At 43.5% G+C, this 22,850-nt stretch overlaps 1 protein-coding gene across 4 annotated transcripts; it reads right to left on the bottom strand.

The window, feature by feature from the left end:
* Positions 1-275: 275 nt before the first annotated feature.
* On the bottom strand, positions 276-22,536 carry LOC125447077 (transcription factor Spi-B-like). Of its 4 annotated transcripts, XM_048521172.2 has the most exons (7): positions 22,334-22,536; positions 19,258-19,401; positions 11,688-11,712; positions 7,974-8,067; positions 6,205-6,401; positions 4,316-4,481; positions 276-2,546 (listed from the first exon to the last, which is right to left on the bottom strand). In XM_048521172.2, exons 2-7 carry the CDS (start codon positions 19,260-19,262, stop codon positions 2,227-2,229), a joined length of 807 nt encoding a protein of 268 aa, XP_048377129.1. In that variant the 5' UTR covers positions 19,263-19,401; positions 22,334-22,536; the 3' UTR covers positions 276-2,226. The 4 variants fall into 4 exon arrangements, with proteins under 4 accessions (XP_048377129.1, XP_048377130.1, XP_048377128.1 ...); XM_048521173.2 differs by lacking the exon at positions 19,258-19,401 and having other exon boundaries at positions 4,367-4,481; positions 22,334-22,530; XM_048521171.2 differs by lacking the exon at positions 19,258-19,401 and having other exon boundaries at positions 4,316-4,478; positions 22,334-22,530.
* Between the last annotated feature and the right edge of the window lie 314 nt (positions 22,537-22,850).

Genomic DNA, 22,850 nt, shown 5'->3' with positions numbered 1-22,850 from the left:
CCCCTCCCCCCCCACCCCCACACACCCCTCCACACACACACACACACCCCTCCCCACCCCACCGCCACCCCCCACACAGACATACCTCCTCTACCCCCCCCACCACACACCTCCACCTCCCCACACCTAGCATCTACCCCCGCCCCCCCCAAAAAACACACACACACACGCACTCTCTACAATGGCCACATCAGCCACACTGTCAGGCTGGACATCCCTGATGTCTGTAACAAAGTTTTCCAATTCATTGAATGGCGTTTAAAAAAGGAACAGACAAAAATACTTAGGCTTTATAACAACTCAATTCAGCACGCACAATCTTCACAAGATAAAACCCAAGGCCAGAAACGATGCAGGAATCTCCTCAGATTCTTTAGATTCTTCTCAAGCCCCACCGCGTTCCCCCCCGCAACCCTCTTACCAATTACAACCCGATCTTCCCTCCCTAACCCTCGCCTGCTTTGCTTTCAAAATATACACAGATACATCTCATTTTTTGAAATAAGGTGTTTAAAGAATTTAACCTTGCGTCCCCAAGTGCAGTAACCATTCCATTAATGCTTTCCCGTGGGGTGCAGCCTTTGATGTCACCATGGGAAAGAGAAATGCATCTTCTCACTGCAGCATGCAGGCACTAACCTGCTTCTTAATGACAAACAGTCTTTAACATAAAATTTACAATAAAAGCACGCTTTCGAAAATAAACAGAACACTGCAATGGGACAAAGCAGCCTCTACTTGTTTGTTACCCCACCTGCCAACTTAAACATCCACTCCCTGCACCACCAAAGCTTAGTAGCAGCAGTGCATACCCTCTACAAGGTGCACTGCAGTGACTCAGCAAAGCCCCTTTGGCAGCACCTTCCAAACACACAATCTCTACTATCTAAACAGACAAGGCAGCAGATTCACGGGAACCTGAGAGTACCCGACTTGGAATATCAAGATTGGCTGTTCATTCAGTGCTGTTGGGTCCAAATCCTGGAACTCCCTCTCTAATGGCACTGGGGCTGTAAATGAAACCAAATGAATTGCCACAGATCATGAAGGTGGCTCACCTCTACCTTCTCCAGGGCCATTAGAGATGGACAATAAATAAATGCTGGCCTGGCTAACAGTGCCATGTCCCATGAAAGAATAATTTAAAGAAAAGAACTTAGCAAAACCCTGGTAAGCTGTTTTTCCCCAAAAGTGCCGTGTGTTTGGGTCGTAGATACTCATTGCCTCCCCACCCATGACCTCCAGCCCTACAGCTCCAAGCAGCACTCAGTCACAACAGACTTGGACCAGGTCTGCAGATAGCACCTTCTATCAATGGGATACATAAAGCTCATGTCCTCCAACCTGAAGCAAGGGAAGTCTGAACACTTTAACTTGTCCAACAATGCCCTCAAAGCTCGAGCCCCATTCTGAAGTAGGGTTGATGCTGAGCACAGGCCAAAATACATTCAGCAAGATCATGGTGAATCTGTATCTGTAACTGCCTTGGCTCTGTATCTCATAATATCCTGAGTTAGCAAAACTCTGCCCATCTCTGATGAGGAGAGATAGTAAGAAGGGTCCAGGCCGTAACATCAGCCTTCCTGCTCCTCTGGTGCTGCTTGGCCTGCTGTGTTCATCCAGCTCTACACCTTGTTATCCCATCTCTGATGAACTGAGTTAGCATTGGCTGGTTTTGTATGAGAATAATTCGCATGGACATGATGCTGTTCCTAAATTCTGTCCTGGATGGCATAGTTCTGATCCTACTGATAAGTACCCCTGTCCTGGAAATTCCTCTCCCCAACCCAGCCCCAAACCCAAAGCAGTAGAAAAGGTTTCTCTCCAAAGTGTAGAGATTTTTAATGAACTCCCTTTTAAGAACTCCCATAAATGGCTAACCAGCCCTAGCCTAGTCGGGGGGGGGGGGGGAGCAGGGGCAAGTAAAGGGCATCTCCTTTTGACTAATCAATGGCCTTCAGAGGTTTTCTGGAGAAACCAAATGGGCTGCACAGCTCTATTCGAAAAACAGCAGGTAGCGTCCAGTTTGTGAGCCTCGGCATTTATCACATTGAGAAGCTATGGCATTGGCGACTTTCAACAGTGCTCTCGAAAACCAAGGCAGAAACACAACGCAAAATAAGGAAGTAAGTGCAGTGTCAAGACCAGCCTTCATGTCTTAATAAACATTGACAGTCCAAAACGGAAGAGTCCAAAACTAAAGTGAAAAGGGCCCCTCCTGTGACTTTATGGCAAATAGCTGGTTTTACATTCAGATTTCTTCTGAGACAACAGCATGCCATCAAATTGGTAGGTAAGTTTCTTCTTGATCTTGCGGATCTCACCAGTCTTGCCGTAGTTCCTCAGGGCCCGGGCCATCTTCTGGTAGGTCATCTTCTTGCGGTTGCCCTTCTGCATGCCCCAGCGATGGGCCAGCACCTCCTTGTGTTTGGAGGAGAACTGGAAAGTGCCCTTCTCACGGTCCACCCACCAGACGCAGTCCCGCATGTCCCCACTCTTCAGAAGCTCCAGCAGGAACTGGTAGAGACGCACCTTCTTCCGAACACCTGCACAAGTCAGTAAGTACATTAGTCACAGAAATTGCAACTCAAAAGGGCCTCCTGCATCCAGAGACAAATTAAGTAAATGCAGTCTGGGACTTAAGGGCGCATTCTGTAGCAAACAAGAGTCTTTCCTGCTCTTACCCGAACTGGAAGGGTGTATAAGTCATAATCTATCTGTTCGGTTGCACCAATGAACCCTCGTTGGCCAGCATGTCCTGGAGCGGGACTCAAAACATGAACTTTTAGTTCAGAGGCAAGGTTCATTACCCACTGTGCCACAGGACCTCCTTCGGGAGTAGTGAGGTGGCTTGACAGTCACAAGCTGAAGCATCAGCACAAAAGTGTCACATGTCCTGGTCCCTTGAGGAGGATCATGTAACAATGGCAAGAATATTGTGGGTGTGGGGGAAGGGAAGCTATTACCAACTGTGGTGACAGCATTAGGTTCAGCTGTGAGGTATCCCACTGCCAAACATCTTGGCCAAAAGGAATGGGCGAGGTGATGGTGCCATGATGGAAGGGAGGTAGTGAGATAAGAAGTTGAGCGTGGGTGGTTTGGCAAAGTAATGGCTAAGGGAAACTGGGGAAAGATCTTTGGAATCACAGTAACAGACTCAGCACCTTTAGGAACAATGGCTCCAGGCACAGTAACAAAGCCAGTAAAATCAATTATTTCCTTGAAAGCAAAAGGTGTTGGACTGCAGAAATGAATTTTCAAACAGCAGCACTGACCATTCATTTGTAAATAGCTTTCAATTAGTTGTGCTTCAATGGGAGACAGGGGAATAACGATAAAGTTACCCAGGTCAAGGCTAATGTCATGGGAACATAAGTTCAAATCCACCACAGCAGCTGGGAGAATTTAAATTCAATTAATAAAGCTACAGTTGGAAACTAGTTTCAGTAAAAGCCCAATGATCAATTGTTTCAAAAGCCCATTTGGATCATTAGGAAGGAAATCTGCTTCCTGACATAGTCTTGACTACTTGACTCCAGATCCATGCTAATGTGGATGACTCTTAAATGCCTTTGAAATGACTGATCAACCCACTCAGTTCAAGGGTAATTAGGAGATGGGCAACAAATGCTGACCTTGCTAAAGATGTTCACAAAGACCAAACCAATCCCACATTGGATTCCCACACTGACAAGAAGCTCAACTGGGCACAGACTCCCATTTTGACAAACCAACTAAATCTTCCTCACTCTGAGTCGAGCAAAGTCAACTCTGTCACTGCAGACTGCACCAAATGGTAAGAACTGTCAGTTTGCCTTTCCCAAAACCACCCCCAACCTCATCTCCTGGGCCAACCCAGCAAAACTGGCAGGAGCTGGATTTAACAATTTAGTTATCTGGGAGGTGGGGGGGGGGGGGGGGGGGGGGGGGGTGGTGGTGGTGGTGGTGGTCACGGACATGGAGACACACATCTTTGCAAGGAGACTGATGCCCAGCTCAGCGTGTGAACATTTTTGTCTGCAGCGTCCTACTTCATCACAGCATCATCACTCTCTTCCCTCCTCCGCACCCCCGTCTTTCCTTCTCTCTTCCCCTCCCCTCCTCCGCACCCCCGTCCTTCCTTCTCTCATCCCCTCCCCTCCCTGTCCTTCCTGCCTTCTCTCCTCTCCTCTCCTCCCCATCTTTCCTTCTCTCCTCCCTTCCCCCTCCTCTCTATACCGCTCCCCAGTCTCCCAGAAGTGAACACTAGACTCCATTCACTAACTAAGATCCTCTTAGATTTTCATGTCAATCTGTCATTGGGGCCTGCACTGACCTCCATCATGGGTGGATGACTCTCTGGGAGGGACATTCTCGTCAAACTCACTGTCAGAAACCTCCAGCACGGGGCTGCCCAGGTTATAGTCGTCATCTTCAGATATCGATGGGCTCGACAAATCAGTGGGCGTCTGGAAGGAAGGGTACAACATAGGGAAAACCTGCTGGGAGGGAAATGCAAAAGAAAATGGAAGAAATAAAATGCCTGTGCCAATAATTCTTTAGACAGTGCACTTTAAAAATTACAACTAATAGACATACAATATTAAAAAGCAAAAGACTGTGAAAGAGTTGAGAGAAAAGGTCAAAGAAAGAAAGAGAGAAAAGGAAAGTATTATTTATTTTAAATCACTGACAGCTTTAGAAATTTCTCACATCACTTATGCTTCTGTTGATTCCCAGTGGTGCAGGGTTTATCTCCCAACTACATCATTCCATTATAACAAAGTGTGGAGCTGGATAAACACAGCAGGCCAAGCATCTCAGGAGCACAAAAGCTGATGTTTTGGGCCTAGACCCTTCACCTGATGAAGGGTCTAGGCCCGAAACGTCAGCTTTTGTGCTCCTGAGATGCTGCTTGGCCTGCTGTGTTCATCCAGCTCCACACTTTGTTATCTTGGATTCTCCAGCATCTAAAGTTCCCATTATCTCTCCTACATCATTCCATTAGTCAGTCTGCAGTGGGAGCTTTCTCTGCAACACTGGGAGCAGAAATTGGTGTGAATGCTCTGGCAACTCCTTGAAAGATTTTTTACAGCTTCAGCTTAAACAAATATATTACATCATGGGGAAACAGGCATAAATGGTCCCTGCTGTCTCTCTCTCTCACACTCAAAACTTTTCTCTCTCTTGTAACACACTTTGCTGCCTTCTTTTCTCTTCCAAGGTGCTTGTTTCTTCAGTAAACTAAACCCCAAATCTAAAGATGAGACAATTATAGAGTTGGAAACAGATCCTCCCAACCAGTTCATGCCAACCATAAAGTCAAACTGAACTAGTTCTGTTCAAATTCCCTCCCAGCTTTCCCACTTTAACCAGCGAGAAACATGGTTCCTTTGCATGTGGATTGTCTCAAATCTGTCTTCCCTGTCCCCAAAAAGACAGAGGAAAACTAAAATAAAAGCTTGAGTTCTGAAACGAAAACAGAAATTGCCAGAGAAACTCAGCAGGGCTGATAGCATCTGCAGAGAGACAGAAACAGGGTTAGTGTTTCGAGTTAGATGTAATTCTTCTTCAGAACTGTGTCAGCAGCATTGTACATCCTTCAATTACGTAGAAGAATTGTATTGGACTCAAAACATCTTTGCTTCTTTATTCTCTAGCTGTCACCTATCCAGACCTTTTTAAGGTTCACCTTAGCAGCCCTGCATTTTTACTCAGTGCTCCTATTTATGATGCTCAAAATTCATTTGCTTTGCTAACCATTCTTTCACTATAGTATGTTGCCCTGCTCAGTTGACTGAGCTACTGGTTTGCAATGCAAAGTGACATCAACAGCACAGGTTCAATTCCTGCATCAGCTGAGGTTGCCACCTTCTCAACATCTCCCCTCAGCTGAGGTATGGTGACCCTCAGGTTAAACATATCAATTGCCTCTCACTCTCAAGGGTGATCCTACAGTGACTTTACACACCTGCCTTATGTTCTTTAAAGATCAATTGACAAGAATGCCCAGATCCTTCTTTCCCTCCAAACTCTTTAAAACTGTGCCATCGGTAGATATGGCCAGTCCCCTGTCCTTCTGTCAAAATGCATTAGTTAAACACCGTCTGCCACTTGTCTGCCCATCCTGCAGGCGTGTCTATGTCAATTTGCGGTCCAGTAGTAACATTGGCACTCTTTGCCACACAGCCAAGGTTGATACTATTGGCAGATTCTGAAATTTACCTGATTGTAGTCCTCCTCCAGTGGGCAGGTGGTATGGTTTGGCAGTGAGGGGTCTGGGGTGCTGACAACCTCCAGTGGGAACTGTGGGTACAAACTCTGCAGGTGGGAGACTGCCACATTCTGAAGCTGGGTGAACTGCCCACCATCAAAATGATCATAGCTCAGGCTGTGATGTTCAGAGCCCGTCCAGTAATGATCTAAACACAGAGAATCAGCTTGTTAGGAGTGACACCTTGAATATTTCCAGAACATTACTGTCCTTGGACCCTGTGCTTACTCTCTCCAGCTACCTCCAACATCAGTCAATAATTCAACATACAGGCTTCAATACAAACAGGATTAAACGGGGTATCTGAGAGGGTGAAGAAAACAGTGTATACACTTTGAAACAGAATTTGCAAGATATTATTTTTAATTTTTACAGGGTGTGGCCATCGCTGGCTAAGGTAGCATTTATTGCCCTTCCTAATTGCCCTCCAGAAGTTGGAGGACAGCTGCCTCCTTGAGCAGCTGCAGTCCATGTTGTTCAGTAACATTCTGTGTTCTGTTAAAAAAGGAGTGCCAGGATTCTGACCCAGTGAGAGTTAAAGAACAGTAATTTACTTTCAAGTCAGGGCGTTGGGTGACTTAGAGGGGAACTTGCAAATGGTGGCGTGCCCATGTGCCCTTCTCAATGGTAGTGGTCATCAGCTTGGAAGGAGAAGAAGGAGCCTTGGTGAGTTGCTGCAGTGTATCTTCTACACGTAACACACCACTACTACTGTGCATCGGTGGTGAAGGCATGAATGTCGAAGGTGGGGGATGGGATGACAATCAAGCAGGCTGCTTTGGCCTGGGTGGCATTGAGCTTGTGTGCTGTTGGAGCTGCAGTCATCCAGACAAGTGTATAGCACTCTGTCATCCTCCTAACCTGTGCCTTGTAGATGACAATCAGGCTTTGGGAAGTCTGGTAGTCAGTAACTTGCTGCAGAATACTCAGCCTCATCATCCTTCATGGCTATGTTATTTATGTGGCTGGTACGGGTAACTCTGATGGATCAAAAGGGTGCTGTGGGATATGGTGATGATAATGTTGTTGAAATACAATCTTCTTGAATATAGATATGGTGTAACTTGTTGCTTATAATGTGCAAAATATTGTTTCCCTGGATTATTAAACATTTAAATAAATAAGGAAGTCATATCAAATTTATAACAGAAACACAGGCCACTTGGATCAGGTCTGTGTCATTGTTCATGTCCAACTCAAGACTCGTCCCAGCCATCTTCATCTCACCCTATCAGTGAGCCTAGGACCTTAACTAGATAGATATGGGCAGCAGATTCTTAGGAACACGATCATTTGAAAGCTCCTTTCCAACTCACCATCCTTACTTGGCAGTATAACGTTACGCCATCCCTGTTACTGGGTTAAATTCCTGAAGCTCCCTCCATAACAACTCTGTGGATGTACTGAATCCATGGATTTCAGGGGCCCACCGCTACCTTCTCAAGGGACAGCTAGATACATGTAATATGTTAGATTTGGCAGTGATGCCCTAACTTCTGAAAATTGATTAAAAACAAGTAGCATTGAAGAGATCTTTGTGCTCCATTCATCAAGCATGCCATAACTGCAAAGTTTTGTATTAGTTCTGAGCTGGGCTGGGCTCTCAGTCCCAGTAATGAGACAGGAAGAGATGATGCTAGTGATTGGGAGAATCCAATCACTAACCATGAGATTTAAAAAGGGCCCTCCTTCAATATCTACCAACATCCAAATCACTGACCTGAGGGTTGTTCTGGTTCAGCAACATAGTAGGAGCAAAAAGGAGCTGGATGCTTGCTGTATGTATCTGTTTCATATGCCACTGCATCAGGATACTGCAGAGAAGAAAAGAACTGTCAGAATTATCCTAATTTTCATTTGATATTCCCATTCACTGCTTAGACTTCCTGTGACTTGCATCAACAGAGCACATTAACCTTTCCCACTCCAGAACCGACATGCAAATTGAAACATCATGTGTACCATCTCCATTTTCAGGGACTTCAAACAATGAGGTGTTTGCTGGACTACAGCGACTATCGCAATATGATCAATGGACAATTTGCTCACAGCCACCTCCCAGGGAGGTGATGGCCTCGTGGCATTATTGCTGGACCATTAAAACTCAGATTCTGGGGACCTGGGGTTGAATCCTGCCATGGCAGATGGTGAAATCTGAATTCCATAAAATATCTGGATTTAAAAATCTAATGATGACCATGAATGCACTGTCAATTTTTGGAAAAACCCATCTGGTTCACTAATATCCTTTAGGGAAGGTATCTGCTATCCTTACTGGTCTGGCCTCCTTGTGATTCCAGACCCACAGCAATGTGATTGACACTGAACTGCCCTCTGGGCAATCTGGGATAGGCAATAAATGCTACCTAGCCAGCGACACCTTCATCTGATTAATGAATAAAAATTAAATAACCAACTGAGGAATCTGTTTTCAATGACAAAAAAGCTTTGGGGAAAGCAAAGTGGATCTAGCAACATCCGGGGAGACAGAAATAGAGAACTGAATTTGAAGTAAAGTCCACCTGTAAAGTTTCTCCTTCTCTACAGATGCTGCAAGAGCTGCTGAGTTTCTCCAGTAATTTCTGTTGTGATTTCAGATCTCCAGCATCTGCACAGTTTTTGCTTTTATTTCTGTTTTTAGCTTTACGCTGGCCGAGGGGCTACTAGGAGGATATCCCCTGATCTCCATCACAATATTGGAGGTGGGACCCTTTGCATTGGGCTGAGAGAGCACACAAGGCATCCATCATTGTGTAATAACCCTAATAACACTGTGGGCAGCAGTAGCTCAAGGCAGCAGCTCACCACCACATACTCCAGTGTGATTAGGGATGGACGATAAATGCTGACCCAGCAGCAATGCTAATGTCCCATAAATGAATAATAAAAAATTATAATCTGACTGAAAGCTGCATTCACAGTGCTTTCAGTTCCACAGTGGGCCGTGTAAGCTAGTACCAAGGGCAATAACACACTGGCTTAGGAAAAAAAAAACAAATGAGGTGGATTTGCAAAACCTCAGCTCGTGTGTACAAGTATGCTATACAGTCAGCTTATTTGAATTTTTCCACAAGAGGTGTCAGCGTAATTTTTAATATGTCTGGAAAATCTTGGTTAATAAGTTAACTCAGGAGGCTGGCGGCCATGAGGGCTCAAGACCATAAGAAATAGCAGCAGTATGCTATTCGGCCCCTTGGGCCCACTCCACCATTCAATAAGATTGTGGCTAATTTGACACTTGTCACATCCACTTTTCTGCATTTTCTCCAAAACCCTTGATTCCCCGAACAATCAAGAATCTATCTATCTCAGCCTCAGTTCACTCATGCTCCCACCTGTTTCCTTTTTGTGTTCATGCATACAGCTCTTTAGACTGTTTATCTGTAACCCCAGGGACCCTCTGTACGGATGCACGTGGCCATGATGTGGAGGGAAAGGGGGTGGTTAATAACTGGAGTGTGTCAATGATTTGAATACAGAATTTAGCCTCACCGTTCAGTCTCTTGCCTCAATCCTGCACGTTTGCCAGTGGCCAGTTCACAGAAAGTTACAATTTACTCAACCATGTTTCGCACTCATTCCAGCAATGGCCTGAAGTGTGCTCAGCGGAGGCTAGCCTGGTAATTAGGTGGGACCCCAAGGTGAGAGTGTGTTGGTCGTGTTGCAGTGGAGGGTTCAAGGTTCAATCAATGTGATCTCATTCAAAACTCCCTGTGGTAACACTGCTGACTAAAAATTGGAGTGCACTCAGAACTGTAAAATAACACAGCACAGGAAGAGGCCATCCAGCCCATCACTCTGGTTGTTTGCACATGATTCTTTCAGGCAATGGAGCATATTCCAGTTTTGTATCTCTATATGCTCATAAGGAAATCAGGCAGACCAAAGAATCACAACAAAAACCAATGGAGCAATAGGCAGACCTTTGGAATGCACTGCTTAAAGTCAATTCAAAAGGAGCTTTCAAAAGGGACTTGCATCCATATTTGAAACAGCAATGGTTGCAGGGTTATGGGGAAACAGTCAGGAGGCTGGGCCTAACGTGGATAGCTCTTTTAAAGGGTCAGTGCTGCTATGATGGACTGATGGGTCTCCTCCAGCACTGTAGGGTCCTCGAGCATGTTCCAGGCTTCCTACAGCCTGACCAGAAGTAAGAAAGCAGGAGGGGGGGAGAAGGTGTCTGTTAAGATGTTTTTAAGATTGTGTATGGATTTTCATTAATTAAGTCCAAACAGCACTGCTGATAGTTCAGAGAGAAAGACTGGAGGAGGAGCTTCCCTCACTTGGTCTTAATTTGATAGTCCCTCTGTCTGTACTCACCCAAGGCATAACAGGATCAAAATTAACAAGAATAGGAGTGGTCAAGCTCCATGCTTTAAGAGGGTGCAGTGTTTAGCACAACTCGTTGTATTAACAGGGCATCTTCGGCGGATTGTTGAGAGTCAACAACATTGTTGTGGGTCTGAAGTCACATGTAGGCCAGGCTGGGTAAGAATGGCAGATTTCCTTCCCTATAGGAGTCTGTGAGTGAGCTAGAGGGTCCATTACTGGCACTAGCTCTCTATTCAGACTTATTTAGACTATCTTTCAGCAGCGTGTTCAGAGATGTTATGACGCAGTTCTGGGATTTGAACCTGGACCTCCTGCTTCAACGATAGGGTTACGATTGGTGCCCTACCATGACCACTGTGCCACAACAGCCCCGTTCAGACATATTTAATAAAGTAACAATATTAAAAGTGAGCATTATAAACCTTTTATGCTTTGCAGAATACGTAAAGAAATGACAGAGCTGAGCAGTTGCAGAGAGGTATATGAATTACAACAGTCAGTGCGCAGATCAAATCTCCAACCAGATGTTAGATAGTATATTAGTTTGTTTTCAGATCTAGCACATAATGAAACAGTGGCACAGAAGTAGTGACACCAGAATAGTAGTCAAGAGACCCAGGTTTTGGGTGTGGAACCTTGGGTTCAAATTCTACCACAGAGAGAGAGTGGGATTTAAATTTAATTAATAAATCTAGAAGTGAAAGGAAGTCATCACTGATTTAAAGAAAACTTGTCTGGTTCACTAATACCCTTCAGGGAAGAAAACCTTCTGTTCCTGCATGGTGTGGCCTACATGTGAGTCCAAACCCAGCAACATGTTTGCCTCTTAACTGCACTTTGAAATAGGCCTAGCAAGCCTCTCAGTTCAGAGGCAATTAGAGATAGGCAATAAATTGCCAATAATTGCCTATCTCTAAAAAAAAACAAAACAACAGTCAGATTTCTCAGACACTATCCAGTAGTTTATCTAACTCACATTTATTTTTGCTGAAATATGGCAATGTTGGCAAGTCTAAGCATATCAATTTAAGATAAAAATATGTAAACATTCAGTGGTTTGCAAAGAAAACACTTAAAACTTTTAAAGATGCATCATACTTACGAGAGAAATCTGTGACGGTTCAATCCTAGAGAGAAGGAATAAAATAAAAGACATTAAAATGTTAGCAAAAACAAGGATTCAGTACAGACCTATAGCTGGAATTAATGCCCAGTGATGTTTCAATTCCTTCAACAGCTTGTGGCAAAACTGCACTGTGACCTGCCACATGCCCCCAGAAAGAGTGGGAATGGGGTTTGAGGGGAAATCAGCAGGAAAGGTAGGTGGTGATGGTTGGAGGTGGGGTGGGGTGGGAAGTTTACGTATCCACAGCACATGATGCATTTCCCTATAATCTGGGAATCTGTGACATTCACATTTTGAACAATAACAATAACAAGGGATTTAGAAAAGTAAAGCAGCCCCCCTCACGCAACACTATGTATGTACGGAACGGCAAACAAATTGCATTTACATAAAAGCACGTGCCGACTCAGGACATTTTGAAGCACTTCTTGAAACGTAGTCAACTATTGTAGTGTAGGAAATATTGCCGTCAATTTGCTCAAAGCAAACTCCCAGGAGCAGCAGTGTGCTAAAAAGACCAGATAATATGATATGCAGTACTGTATGAATTGTAGTAAATATTGGCCAGGACATTTTGATAGTGGAGGAGTTCTGAAATAATGGCTGTGGAAACACCGATGTCTAAATGATGGGGAAAATTTAATACTTCTTCTGAAAATGGTTTGGTAGCAATGGTTTTTCAAAGCTAAGCTCGCTACAAACTCTATTGCACATAGGTAACTCAGGGGATAGTTTAATTTGGGAAGCCTAATGGAACACATGTACAGTCACCTGTTTTAATATATTCTGTCCCTAATGCCCCCGAAGAAAATAATTAGTTACGGTTTCCAGTTAATGCAACAATACATTGTCAATACAATTCCATTGAAGATTAGCAACAAATCTCCCAGAATGGTCCATAGCACATGGAAAACTTCCTCAGGCTCACCACTCTTCAGATGAAGAAGTTCTAAAGGGCCTAATTAGACCTTGTCACCTGCTCTTGCAATTCCCAGTCATCGGGAACATCCTTCAATTTGGATGCATATCTCACATTTTCTCCCCCTAACACTGTAAATGAATCTTTTTCACGTCAACACCCCTTCAAAGTGTTTTCACAGGTAATCCATTCCAGAGCCAAGTGAAACAAAAACTCTACCCATCTCCTTCTGCAATTACTTTAAATCTTGTACCTTGGTTACTGACCCACTTGCTAGAACAATATACCTTTCCTACTTGCTCAACTGGAACTCCTGGTAACCTTGAGCATTTCCATTAGGCCTCCCCATCAGATTCAATACCCACTTTACATTGCACTTGCTGGCCTAGGCCAGAATGATGGTAGGGATCACCATGCTCTCAAAGGCCAAAAAGCATCAATATTTAGTGCCCAGACTTGAAACAACAAGGCTGCCTTTGGCATCTGCTCATCAATGGCCATTCAGTCCATCGTTCCTGCATCCATTTTATTGCACAGCTACATTCTTTTTCTTGCTCCAACTCTAAGCCAGGAGACCTGGGTTCAAGTTACATTTGTCCTACTATCCATGAACAAGTCGATTAGAAAAGATCTATAACCAATTCTCTTTGGTAAATACATGTCTTCCTCTACAGTTTTTCTCTGGCAATGATGTTAAACCTGTATTCTCTGGTTGTTGATCCTCTTCTGTGTGAGAATCACTCCTCCATATTCGTGTGATCAGACCCTTTTGCGATTTTGTTTACCTTTACCACGACTTAGCCAATCTTAAAAAAAACCTCAGCTTCTCTACTCTCACCACATCAAATAAGAAGTCATTAGCTCATCAACTCAAAAGACAACGACTTTACGAATTAAAACCCTCACACAGACAGAATGTGTGAATGGGTCAAAACCATCTCCATTACTATTCGCGAGTCTCCTCCCTCCCAGTTGAAGAATGCTAGGTGAGGTTGGGAAGTGGGAAATATTTGATGGCACACATTTGTATATTACAGGCATTCCAGCCATTCCTCACCAGACTTGCTGGATTATTGGCAGCAAGATTGCAATAGCTCTCACCATTGAAATGGGACCCAACAGAGTAGCTCCTGCCTCAGAAAGTTCAAAGTATAGGAAGTGCGATTGGAATTGTGTACAATGAAAGGGATGGGATTAATCAACCTAATTAGGCATGATTTCCGATTAGCAGTTTTTAAAAGGGTTTCTTTAAACACGCTCATATTCAAACTAACAATTAGGAACACACTAACAGAAAAAGGGCATTCACACCTTAAAGCATATTCTGCCATTCATTTCAATCATCAATGATCTGCATTTTAATTTCAGCTACCTGCCTTGATCCTATAACCCTGACTTTACAAGTTTGGTGTCAGGATTCATACCTGTCAGGAATGATTGAACAGTCTCTCCAGACGACACAAGAGTGAGAAGCGACCCCCAATAGATAAAGATGGGATTCAACAAGGTCAGCAGCAGTGTATTTAATTGAACCATTTATCATGATAGCATTGAGAACGTGGGAATTGTTACAATGAACAGCATTGCAGCATTTACAGAAAGTTTAATAAGCATATGAGGAAGACTGAAATGAAAAGATATGCTGATAGGGTTAGTTGAAGAGGGGTGGGTGGAGCCTCTTGTGAAGCATTTACATGACAAGGAAACAGATTAGTAGAAATCCTAGTTCTGTAAATTTGACGAACAAATATAATCACTAACAAATGCAACAGGAAATTTAGGAGAAACCTAGAGAGTGGCAAGAATGTAAGACACACTTGCACTTGTTGAAATGGTGGCAGACCTTCTGGGCATCCTAAGCTCATGCAAGGCGCTATGTAAATGCCAGACTCCCATCCTTCCCTTATTTTAATAGGAAAACTTGTACATTTTTCCCTGCAATCCAAGCACACTTACTGTTTCTACTCCGGGAAGATTTAAAGGCAGAAAATCAGGTTGGAGGTCAGAGTCAAGAAACCCAAGCATCATGTGAACCTTTCCCTTGAGCCCCCACCCACTGTCCGAGAGATTTGTTGACTCACATACAGCAGAACTCTCAGATGATTAAGGTTCACATTGCAGATGTGCGCACGTGCGAAAATAACAGTCATACATTACAGAATGCCTCCACTTATAAGAAACCACAAAGATAAGTTCACATCACCTTAAAGATGAAAAAAAGCTGCAGGGGATGAGATTTTCGCTTTCTCTGTCTGCTGGCTTTCAGGATAATCTTGAGAAATGAAACTGGTCAGCTTGCAGGCTCCATTCCTGAGGGAAGCTGGCATCTGCCAGCTGAATTGTCCATCTCACTTAGGACTGTCCATGGGCAGAGTTGGGATGGGAAACAGGTAACTGCCAAACTGACAGGTGAGGCCCATCCACACTACAATTCTTGAGGTCACTAGTTTCAATGAGAGAAGGCGTGTTGTGTAGAAAAACACGTACAGTAATTGCCACTAGGATTAGCAATCATGGAAATTTCAACACAGCAGAATTTCACACAGAGGTTAGAGCAAACAAGGAAGCCACTTGGCTCATCATGTCAGCGCCAGTACTCGACATGAACAATTATAAGAATTTTTGTATAGGATGTGGGCATCGTTGTTGTTGCCAACATTTGTTGCCCATCCACTGTTTCCCTTGAATTAGGACAGTTAAGAGTCAACCACAGTTCTATAGGACTGGAGTCACTTGTAGACCAGACCACGTAAAGACAGCAGATATTGTTCCCTAAAAGAAATTAGTGAACTATTAAAACAATTGATGATAACAGCAATCAACAGTGGTTACATGATTGCCATTAGGCTAGCTTTGAATTCCAGACATTACAAATTCAAATTTCACTATCTGCCACAATGGGATTTGAACCATCTCCCCAGAACATTAGCCTGGACCTCTGTATCACTAGTCCATTGACATTACCACTATGTCACCAATTCACCCAATGCCATTCTTCCATCTTCTCCCTATAGCCCTGCACATTGTTCCTTTTCAGATATTAACCCATTTCCCTCATGAAAGCCTCAACTGAACCCGCCTCCATCACACTCTCAGGAACTGCATTCGAGACCCTAGCCACTTGCCACATGAAAAGGTTTCTCATGTCACGACTGCTTCTTTTTCCAATTACCATCAACCTATGTCTTCTTTATTCATCCTGATCTTTTCATGAGAGGCAGCTCTCTATCTACACTATTCAGAACCCTCATGACTTTGAAGACCTTTCTCTCAACCTTCTCTTCTTCAGTGAAACTGACCCAACTTCTTCAATCGATCTATTTAACTGAAGTAACTTAGTAATGCCCACTATGTTGGGCCAGAGTAGAGGAAGCCTACATTTTCAGTTTGAGCATCCAGAAGAGTTGGACAACAAAATAAAACTAATTACACTTGAATTCTACACAAAGCAAGTTGAACTCTTTCCATTGGCCTCTTGTATCCTGACTACACAGGCCCCTTTGAGAGTCTTGGCGTGGCCTAAAAATCAAAATGATCTGCTTTCACCTCCCCCAACTCCCTCTTCTTCCCTCAAAGACTTCAATCTCAAGCTCATTGCAATACTGAATTTGAGTGGTCAAGTTTGGTGCGCGAGCTCATGTAGCTGCTTATTCACAGCGAGAACACACTCTAGCTGACCCCCTTCCCTGCTGTCAACACTAATTACAATAGTCGCTAGTTAAGCGCTTCAAGGGCAGGAAGCCAGGCTGATTACGAGACACCAAAACCCAATTATAGCAACCTTACCAGTACTTCATGTGACCATATCAATTATTACCAAACCAGGCTCCCTATTGTTCTGAAAGTCAACACTGTAAACTCAGGGCTAAATTATGCTACTACAGCCCAGCTACAGCAAGGCCAAAATTCTAGCTATTCCTAATCTTAATTGCTAGTGTGCATTTTGATCTTGAAATTCCCATCCTTGTTTCAAATCCTCCCATGGCCTTTGCTCCTCCCTACCTATGATATCTCTTGTGCTTTTCCAATCATGAACATTTTACCATTGCCGGGCATTCGGCTGCCTAGACCAAAGCTCTTCCTTCCTTCCACGTACCTCTCTGCCTCCTTTAAGAGGCTTCTTAAAATTACCTCTTTGACTAAGCTTTTTGTCATCTGACCTAACATCTCCTTAGGAAGCTTGGTGTCAAATTTTGCTCTTAAGTCAAAAAGTCATGCATCACGGAATCAGACGCTTCAGTCCAACTACTCCATGCTGATCATAATCCCAAACCAAACTAGTCCCACCTGCCTGCTCCTAGTCCATATCCTTCCAAACCTTTCCTATTCATGGGATGTCGGACTCGCTGGCTGGCCAGCATTTATTGCTCATCTCTCAAGGTCTAAAGGACAGTTACAATTCAATCATATATGGGTCTGGAGTCACATGTAGGCCAGACTAGGTTAGGATGGCAGATCTTCTTCCTTAAAGGGCATTAGTGAATTATCAGATGGGTTTTTAACAATATTCACCTATGGTTACATGATCACCATTAGGCCAGCTCTATATTCCAGATATCTATTGAATTCATACCTCACCTTTAGGGACTGTCCAAAATGATAGCTTGCTGTTAGAACTTAGAACAGGCGCTTCGGCCCACCATCCCTGTGCCAACCACAATGCTATTCTAAACTAATCCTATATGCCTGTACATGCTCTGTATCCCTCCATACCCTGCCTGTTCATGTGTCTGTCTAAATGCCTCTTAAACGTAGCTAGCATCTGTTTCTACTGCCTCCCCAGGGAGTACATTCCGGACGTCACCTACCCTCTGTCTAAAAATGTGCCTCCTTTAAACTTTCCCCCTCTCACCTTAAACCTATGCCTCCTAGTATTTGAAATTTCCATCCTGGGAAAGAGTACCCAACTATCTACCTTAACCATGCTTCTTATGATTTTATATACTTCTATCGGGTCACATCTCAGCCTCCAAACCAGCTTCCAGCCTCTCTGGATTAGTAGTTATCTGACATTACCAATACACCACTTCTTCCCCATGAAGCACTTTGGACCATTTCATTTTATGCTAAGGATGCCGTACAAATCCAAGTTGTTGTTGTTTCTGATTTTTAGAAATGTCTTCTAGCCTGTTACGGGTAGCGACCTCCAAGACCATAAGAAAACAGCAGCCCACTGCACTATTAAAGATAGGGCAGGTATCAATGCCTCAGGTGCTGTGTCAGGAGGCTGCAGGGTCAAATATTTTCTCAGAGACTGCAGCAGATGCCTCCATTTAGCTAGATTAAGGTGCTAGGTTGAAACAGCAACGATCTTGTGGTCAACAGGGTATAGTACCGAGTATTTCCATGTCACACTCTGCCTCCACGATACACCCGCCTTATCAAACACCATCTCTCATACTCTCATTGTCTCTGGAACACTCCCTTTCAAATAGTGTCCCTCTCCTACACATTCCCTGTCAAATAATCTCTTTCACCTTCCCTAACAATAAGTGTGTTTTAACACAATTACATAGTGATTAATTTAGCTTTTCTCCCCATTGTTGTTTCATCCCAAATTATCCTTGAATAGGGATGGCTTGCTAGGGCCATTTCAGCAGACAGTTAAGGGTCAACCACATTGCCGTGGTCTGGAGTCACATGTAGGACATGAGTGAACCAGAGGGGTTTCAACAATTGTTGACAGTTGTCACAATTGCTGTTGCAGAGACTAGCTTCATATTCCAGATTTATTAATTCAATCTAAATTCCTTGTGGGGTGGGATTTGGACCACATCAGAGCATTAGCCTGCGTCTTTGGATTACAAGTCTGGTGACATTATGACTAACTCTCTCTCTTCCATTGCACTTTCCTCCAAACTACACAGTAAACCATCAAATTAAAAAAAAACAGAATGCTTTATCATTTTGGACAATGTAACCAAATTTATTTTAAGCTTCCAGGACTGTGACCAATTTTTTTTTTATTGGAAATTATTTTCTCCTGAGGGTTTGAATGTCACTAGTGGGGCCTGTCACTGCTCACCACTAGGTAGTGGCCTGAGGAGAGATAGTGATGGATTTTCTCTGAACCTCAGACAGGTCAACTCCCACAACATATAAGACATTAAAGACATAGGTGGGCTTTCATCCAGTTACCTGGAATTGCGTGTTATATTGGATAATACAGTGCGAAATGATACAGCTGTAGCAGGAGATCATAATATATATGGAGACATAACATGTTTTGTGGAGGCAGTTTTATACTGCTGCTGATGATGAATAATATTCAAAGCCCATTGCCACATTTGAGAAGTAATATTCTTGTCCAGCAGACCACAAAGACAGAGTGTGCAGTCATATGACAATTCCACCACTTCAGAAACTGCAATAAAGGGAAGTTTTACTAGTTGCAATATTCATTTGCACTTTCCAAATGGTGAATTTCCTGCTTGTTCAACCATCCTGGAGCCATGAGGAGTACCCCCATTCTCCCACCCAGTGGTAAACATTATCAATAGCAGGCCACATAAATAACTCAAAGACTAGAGCCAGTCAAGAACAATTTTATCCATCTCTATGAGCCAGTCCAAATGGCAATACACACAACACCATGAAACAGGAGAAAAGGAGGGCCATTACCACAACCTCATTTTAGTTTCCGAGTTCAGCAGCTCAAAGGCATGAAGCAAGGCCAAAAGTCTCCCTGAAATAGGAGTCACCCTTTAGTGCCTCCTGGTGGCGAGCTTGGTATGTTGTTGTTGGTCTGCAGGCCCTTTTGGCTGACCTACACTTGAAGGTGAGGAGGATCGAGAATTAGTTGAGGGTTCTTATACGTGACAACAAACAAATGCTTTGCACATTTCTTGAACTATCCTTCATAACATTCAGTTTTAGAATTGTCTGGAATAAAGTTAATTCGGTTGTGCAGTTAGCCAACTATTGTAACTGGGAGACGGACTGCAAATGAGAGATGTGGGGCTGCTTTTTATTCACACGTTTTCCCTTTCATTTTGTGACTGCAGATGGTCGGGGATGTTCAACGGATATAAACCAACAACTTGCAGTTTTACACACTGCCTTGGACATAGTAACATCTCTTCAGAGCAGTAATTATCAAAGAACACTCCACATCAAACCACATAAGGGGCAGGTTTCCATCAGCTTGACCAGAGATATTAAGCTGAATCTTAAAAGCGGGGAAGGATAGGTAGAGCAGGGAAAGAATGCCTCAGCTGGGGAAAGGGGGTGACACTGCCAATGGTGGAGTGATTAAAATCAGGGTAGCTCAAGACACTCAAATAAGAGGGGTGCAGGCTTCTCAGAGGATTGTGGGGCTGTAGACATTTGCAGAAGTATGGAGAGACACACAATTTGGTGACAAATCATGAAAGTATAATTCAAGGCAACTCCCAACATTCAACAACAAAATGAGATATATTTGATCTGTGAAAGATGCACAAAGCTATAACCAAAAGCATTGTTTTTACTGTCGAGAAAATACACTTGGATGGCACAGTGGCTCAGGGGTTAGCACTGCTGCCTCACAGTACCAGGGACCTGGGTTTGATTCCACCCTCGGGTGACTGTCTGTGTAGAGTTTGCACATTCTCCGCATGTCTGTGTGGGTTTCCTCTGGGTGCTTCAGTTTCCTCTGACAGTCCAAAGATGCGCAGGCTAGGTGGACTGGCCAAGGTAAATTGCCTGTAGTGTTCAGGGATGTGTAGATTAGGTGGGTTATGGGGGTTGGGTGTGGGTGGGATGTTCCAAGGGTCAGTGTAACTCGTTGGGCTGAAGGGCCTGCTTCCACACTGTAGAGATTCTATGAATTTACGACTGCTTTGAGCAGCTTGACTCATACCAAGCAACAGTGGAGTCAAAGCAGTAACATATGTACCTTTAGAACCTTACACAGCATGTCAGCGATCTGGTCATTATCCCATTGCTCTTCTGTGAGCTGAGTGTGGACAAACTGGCTGCTGACCTTCTTATACCACAACTATGGCTACACCTCAAAAGTCGTGCACTGGCTGTAAAGTGCTTTGGAATGTCTTGTAGTTGTCACAAATGCCACAAATAGTTCTCTCTTTGGAAACAACTGTCTTTGAGGGTCAATGGAGCATAGTGGCATCCTCATCCATTGTCCCTCTTCTCATGAGGGATTGCTGGATAGTGTGTGATTGGTGCCAACTGATTATGTACTGCGGCCAGGTACAACACCCCTAATTTGGCCCAGCTGAGGTTATGCCTTGAGCTAGAGACCTTGTCCGTAGAGCTCACTGGTCAATGCAGTTCCCAATTTACCCATGAGGTGGAGCTAGGAGAAAAACCCTCCCTCCACTGTTTTATGTTAATTCTGAATGTTTTTTGTCTTTTTTTAAAAACATTACAAAGCACTGTATAAAACAGAAACAAACCAGAAGTCCTGCTAAGTTGGATGGAAAAGCTGTACAACATATCTGTGACTGCAGAACAATCTTTTTGAGAAAGCAACTTCCACAAGAAACAAAAGCATATGCAAATACTTGTCTATTTATAATCACGAGCATTAATAATAAAACAAAACAGCTTATAAGAACACAATTCTCTCCCAACGATCCAGTTAGCATTTCCCCTTCAACAAACATCAGAAAGCAGATTAACAGGTCAACCTAGTTGCTATCTGTGGGAAGTTACTGGCAAAGAACAATTGTTATGTTTACTAACTTAAGTCCCTTTAATCCTCAAAATCATTAATTATTGTGAACATTTTGACACAGAACAATGTGTCAATTCGTAGGCTGTGTGAACAGATACTAACTTAATGTGTCTGTAGGTGACAGAAAACAGTCTTCTTGCCTTACACTGAACTTAACCTTCAGTCAGTTCTTGGCATAAACCCTGGCAGTCTAAGGAATGTGACTGCTCGTCACATTTGGTTATTTTCCTTCTCTTGCCGCCCCTTTAGTGCAAGAAAAGACATAGATTTTATTCAAATTGTACAGAATGGTGTTTCAGATGAGAATGTTTTCACCAATTTAAAACATGTTGAAAAATCAGCTTCTAACGTCCCAAAACTGCAGCTCCAGAACCAAAGCAGACAAATAGATCCTGTGACGCTGAGATAACAAACGTGAGTCGATTTATTTAGCCAGAACTCTTTCGGCCAAATTAACAACCATAGGCAACTCCGTACTGTACACATAAACACGCAGCTCAGGAGTGCAACTATCTAGAGCATCCTGTCAAAGGATCATAAACATTTTTTCCTTAACTCCTAATCGAATCAATTCGGTCTTCTAAGATCAAATGCGTTGGCTATCATTCTCTTGGCGCCCCACGAAACAAAACAGCAACTTCACTCTTGCTGAAACGCTATCAAATGATCCAATTGCAGTCATACTGACTGTAATCTGGGCACCCCAAGTCCATCTGCCAATAAAAAAAAGCCTTGCAGCGAGATTCCCCGCACCGATTAAAACTTTGCCATTCCAAAGAAAGTCTACAAATGTTTTTCGACTCTCCATGACAATTTTTGGGTGGAGGGAGGGATAAAATGTTTCAAAATCATCTCAGTTCAGTATTGGAGAAAAAAATTTAAAAGCAAGTCGTGAACTTTTATCTTTTAAAATGAGGTGTTTTGGGGTGTTTGGTTATCTTGGATAGGATAGTGAGTTGATGCAGTGTTTAGGGGGGAGGCGTTTTGAACAGATCTCAGCATTTCGGTGTGTTTACAAGTACTTACTGCGGTGTTTCCAGAGTGTGCATGTTGGACGGAGCGGCGCTTTACGAACACGATCTCTTATAGTCCCACTTCCTCTCTTGAGTCCAGGCTGGTGTCGCTACGTGCTTTTTAAATATCCATATGCAAGTGGGTGGAGCCTGCTGAGTTCATTGCAAAAATCCCCTTTTGCATTGCACAATCGACATTTCTGGGAGTTAAGAATCTTCTGTGTTTTGGAGAAAGAAAAACTAAAACAAAATTAAAGTGTGAATGTAAAAGCTCCCCGAGTCAGGAAGAGCAACAGAAAAGCTTACAATTGATTTAAAGTAGCGTAAAGTAGCCAGAATTGCAAACTAAGTCAAGGCTCGCAAATTGTATCGAAATCTGATTTCACTAGTTCCAAACGCATTGCTAACGGCTCCTGCACTTGTTTTTTCACCCTCGCCCAGATGTGAAAATTTTCCAGGGAATCCCTCTTGCAAATATTCAATACTGATACTACACCACACCCCCTCCCATACAAATAATGTCCCCGCCT

This window comes from Stegostoma tigrinum, chromosome 38 (assembly GCF_030684315.1).
Source record: "Stegostoma tigrinum isolate sSteTig4 chromosome 38, sSteTig4.hap1, whole genome shotgun sequence".
In the NCBI taxonomy this organism is placed as follows: domain Eukaryota; kingdom Metazoa; phylum Chordata; class Chondrichthyes; order Orectolobiformes; family Stegostomatidae; genus Stegostoma; species Stegostoma tigrinum.
The sequence above is the reverse complement of the archived record's forward strand: the minus strand, read 5'-3'. Positions and strand labels throughout refer to the sequence as shown.

Excerpts from the sequence above, each read along its gene's own strand:
- LOC125447077 (XM_048521170.2), bottom strand. The coding sequence starts at position 22,356 with ATGCACACTCTGGAAACACCGCA. Across the intron at positions 6,402-7,973 it reads TGAACCAGAACAACCCTCAG|ATCATTACTGGACGGGCTCT; the intron begins GTCAGTGATTTG and ends CTCTGTGTTTAG. Across the intron at positions 2,547-4,315 it reads GTCATCCACCCATGATGGAG|GTGTTCGGAAGAAGGTGCGT; the intron begins GTCAGTGCAGGC and ends TGACTTGTGCAG.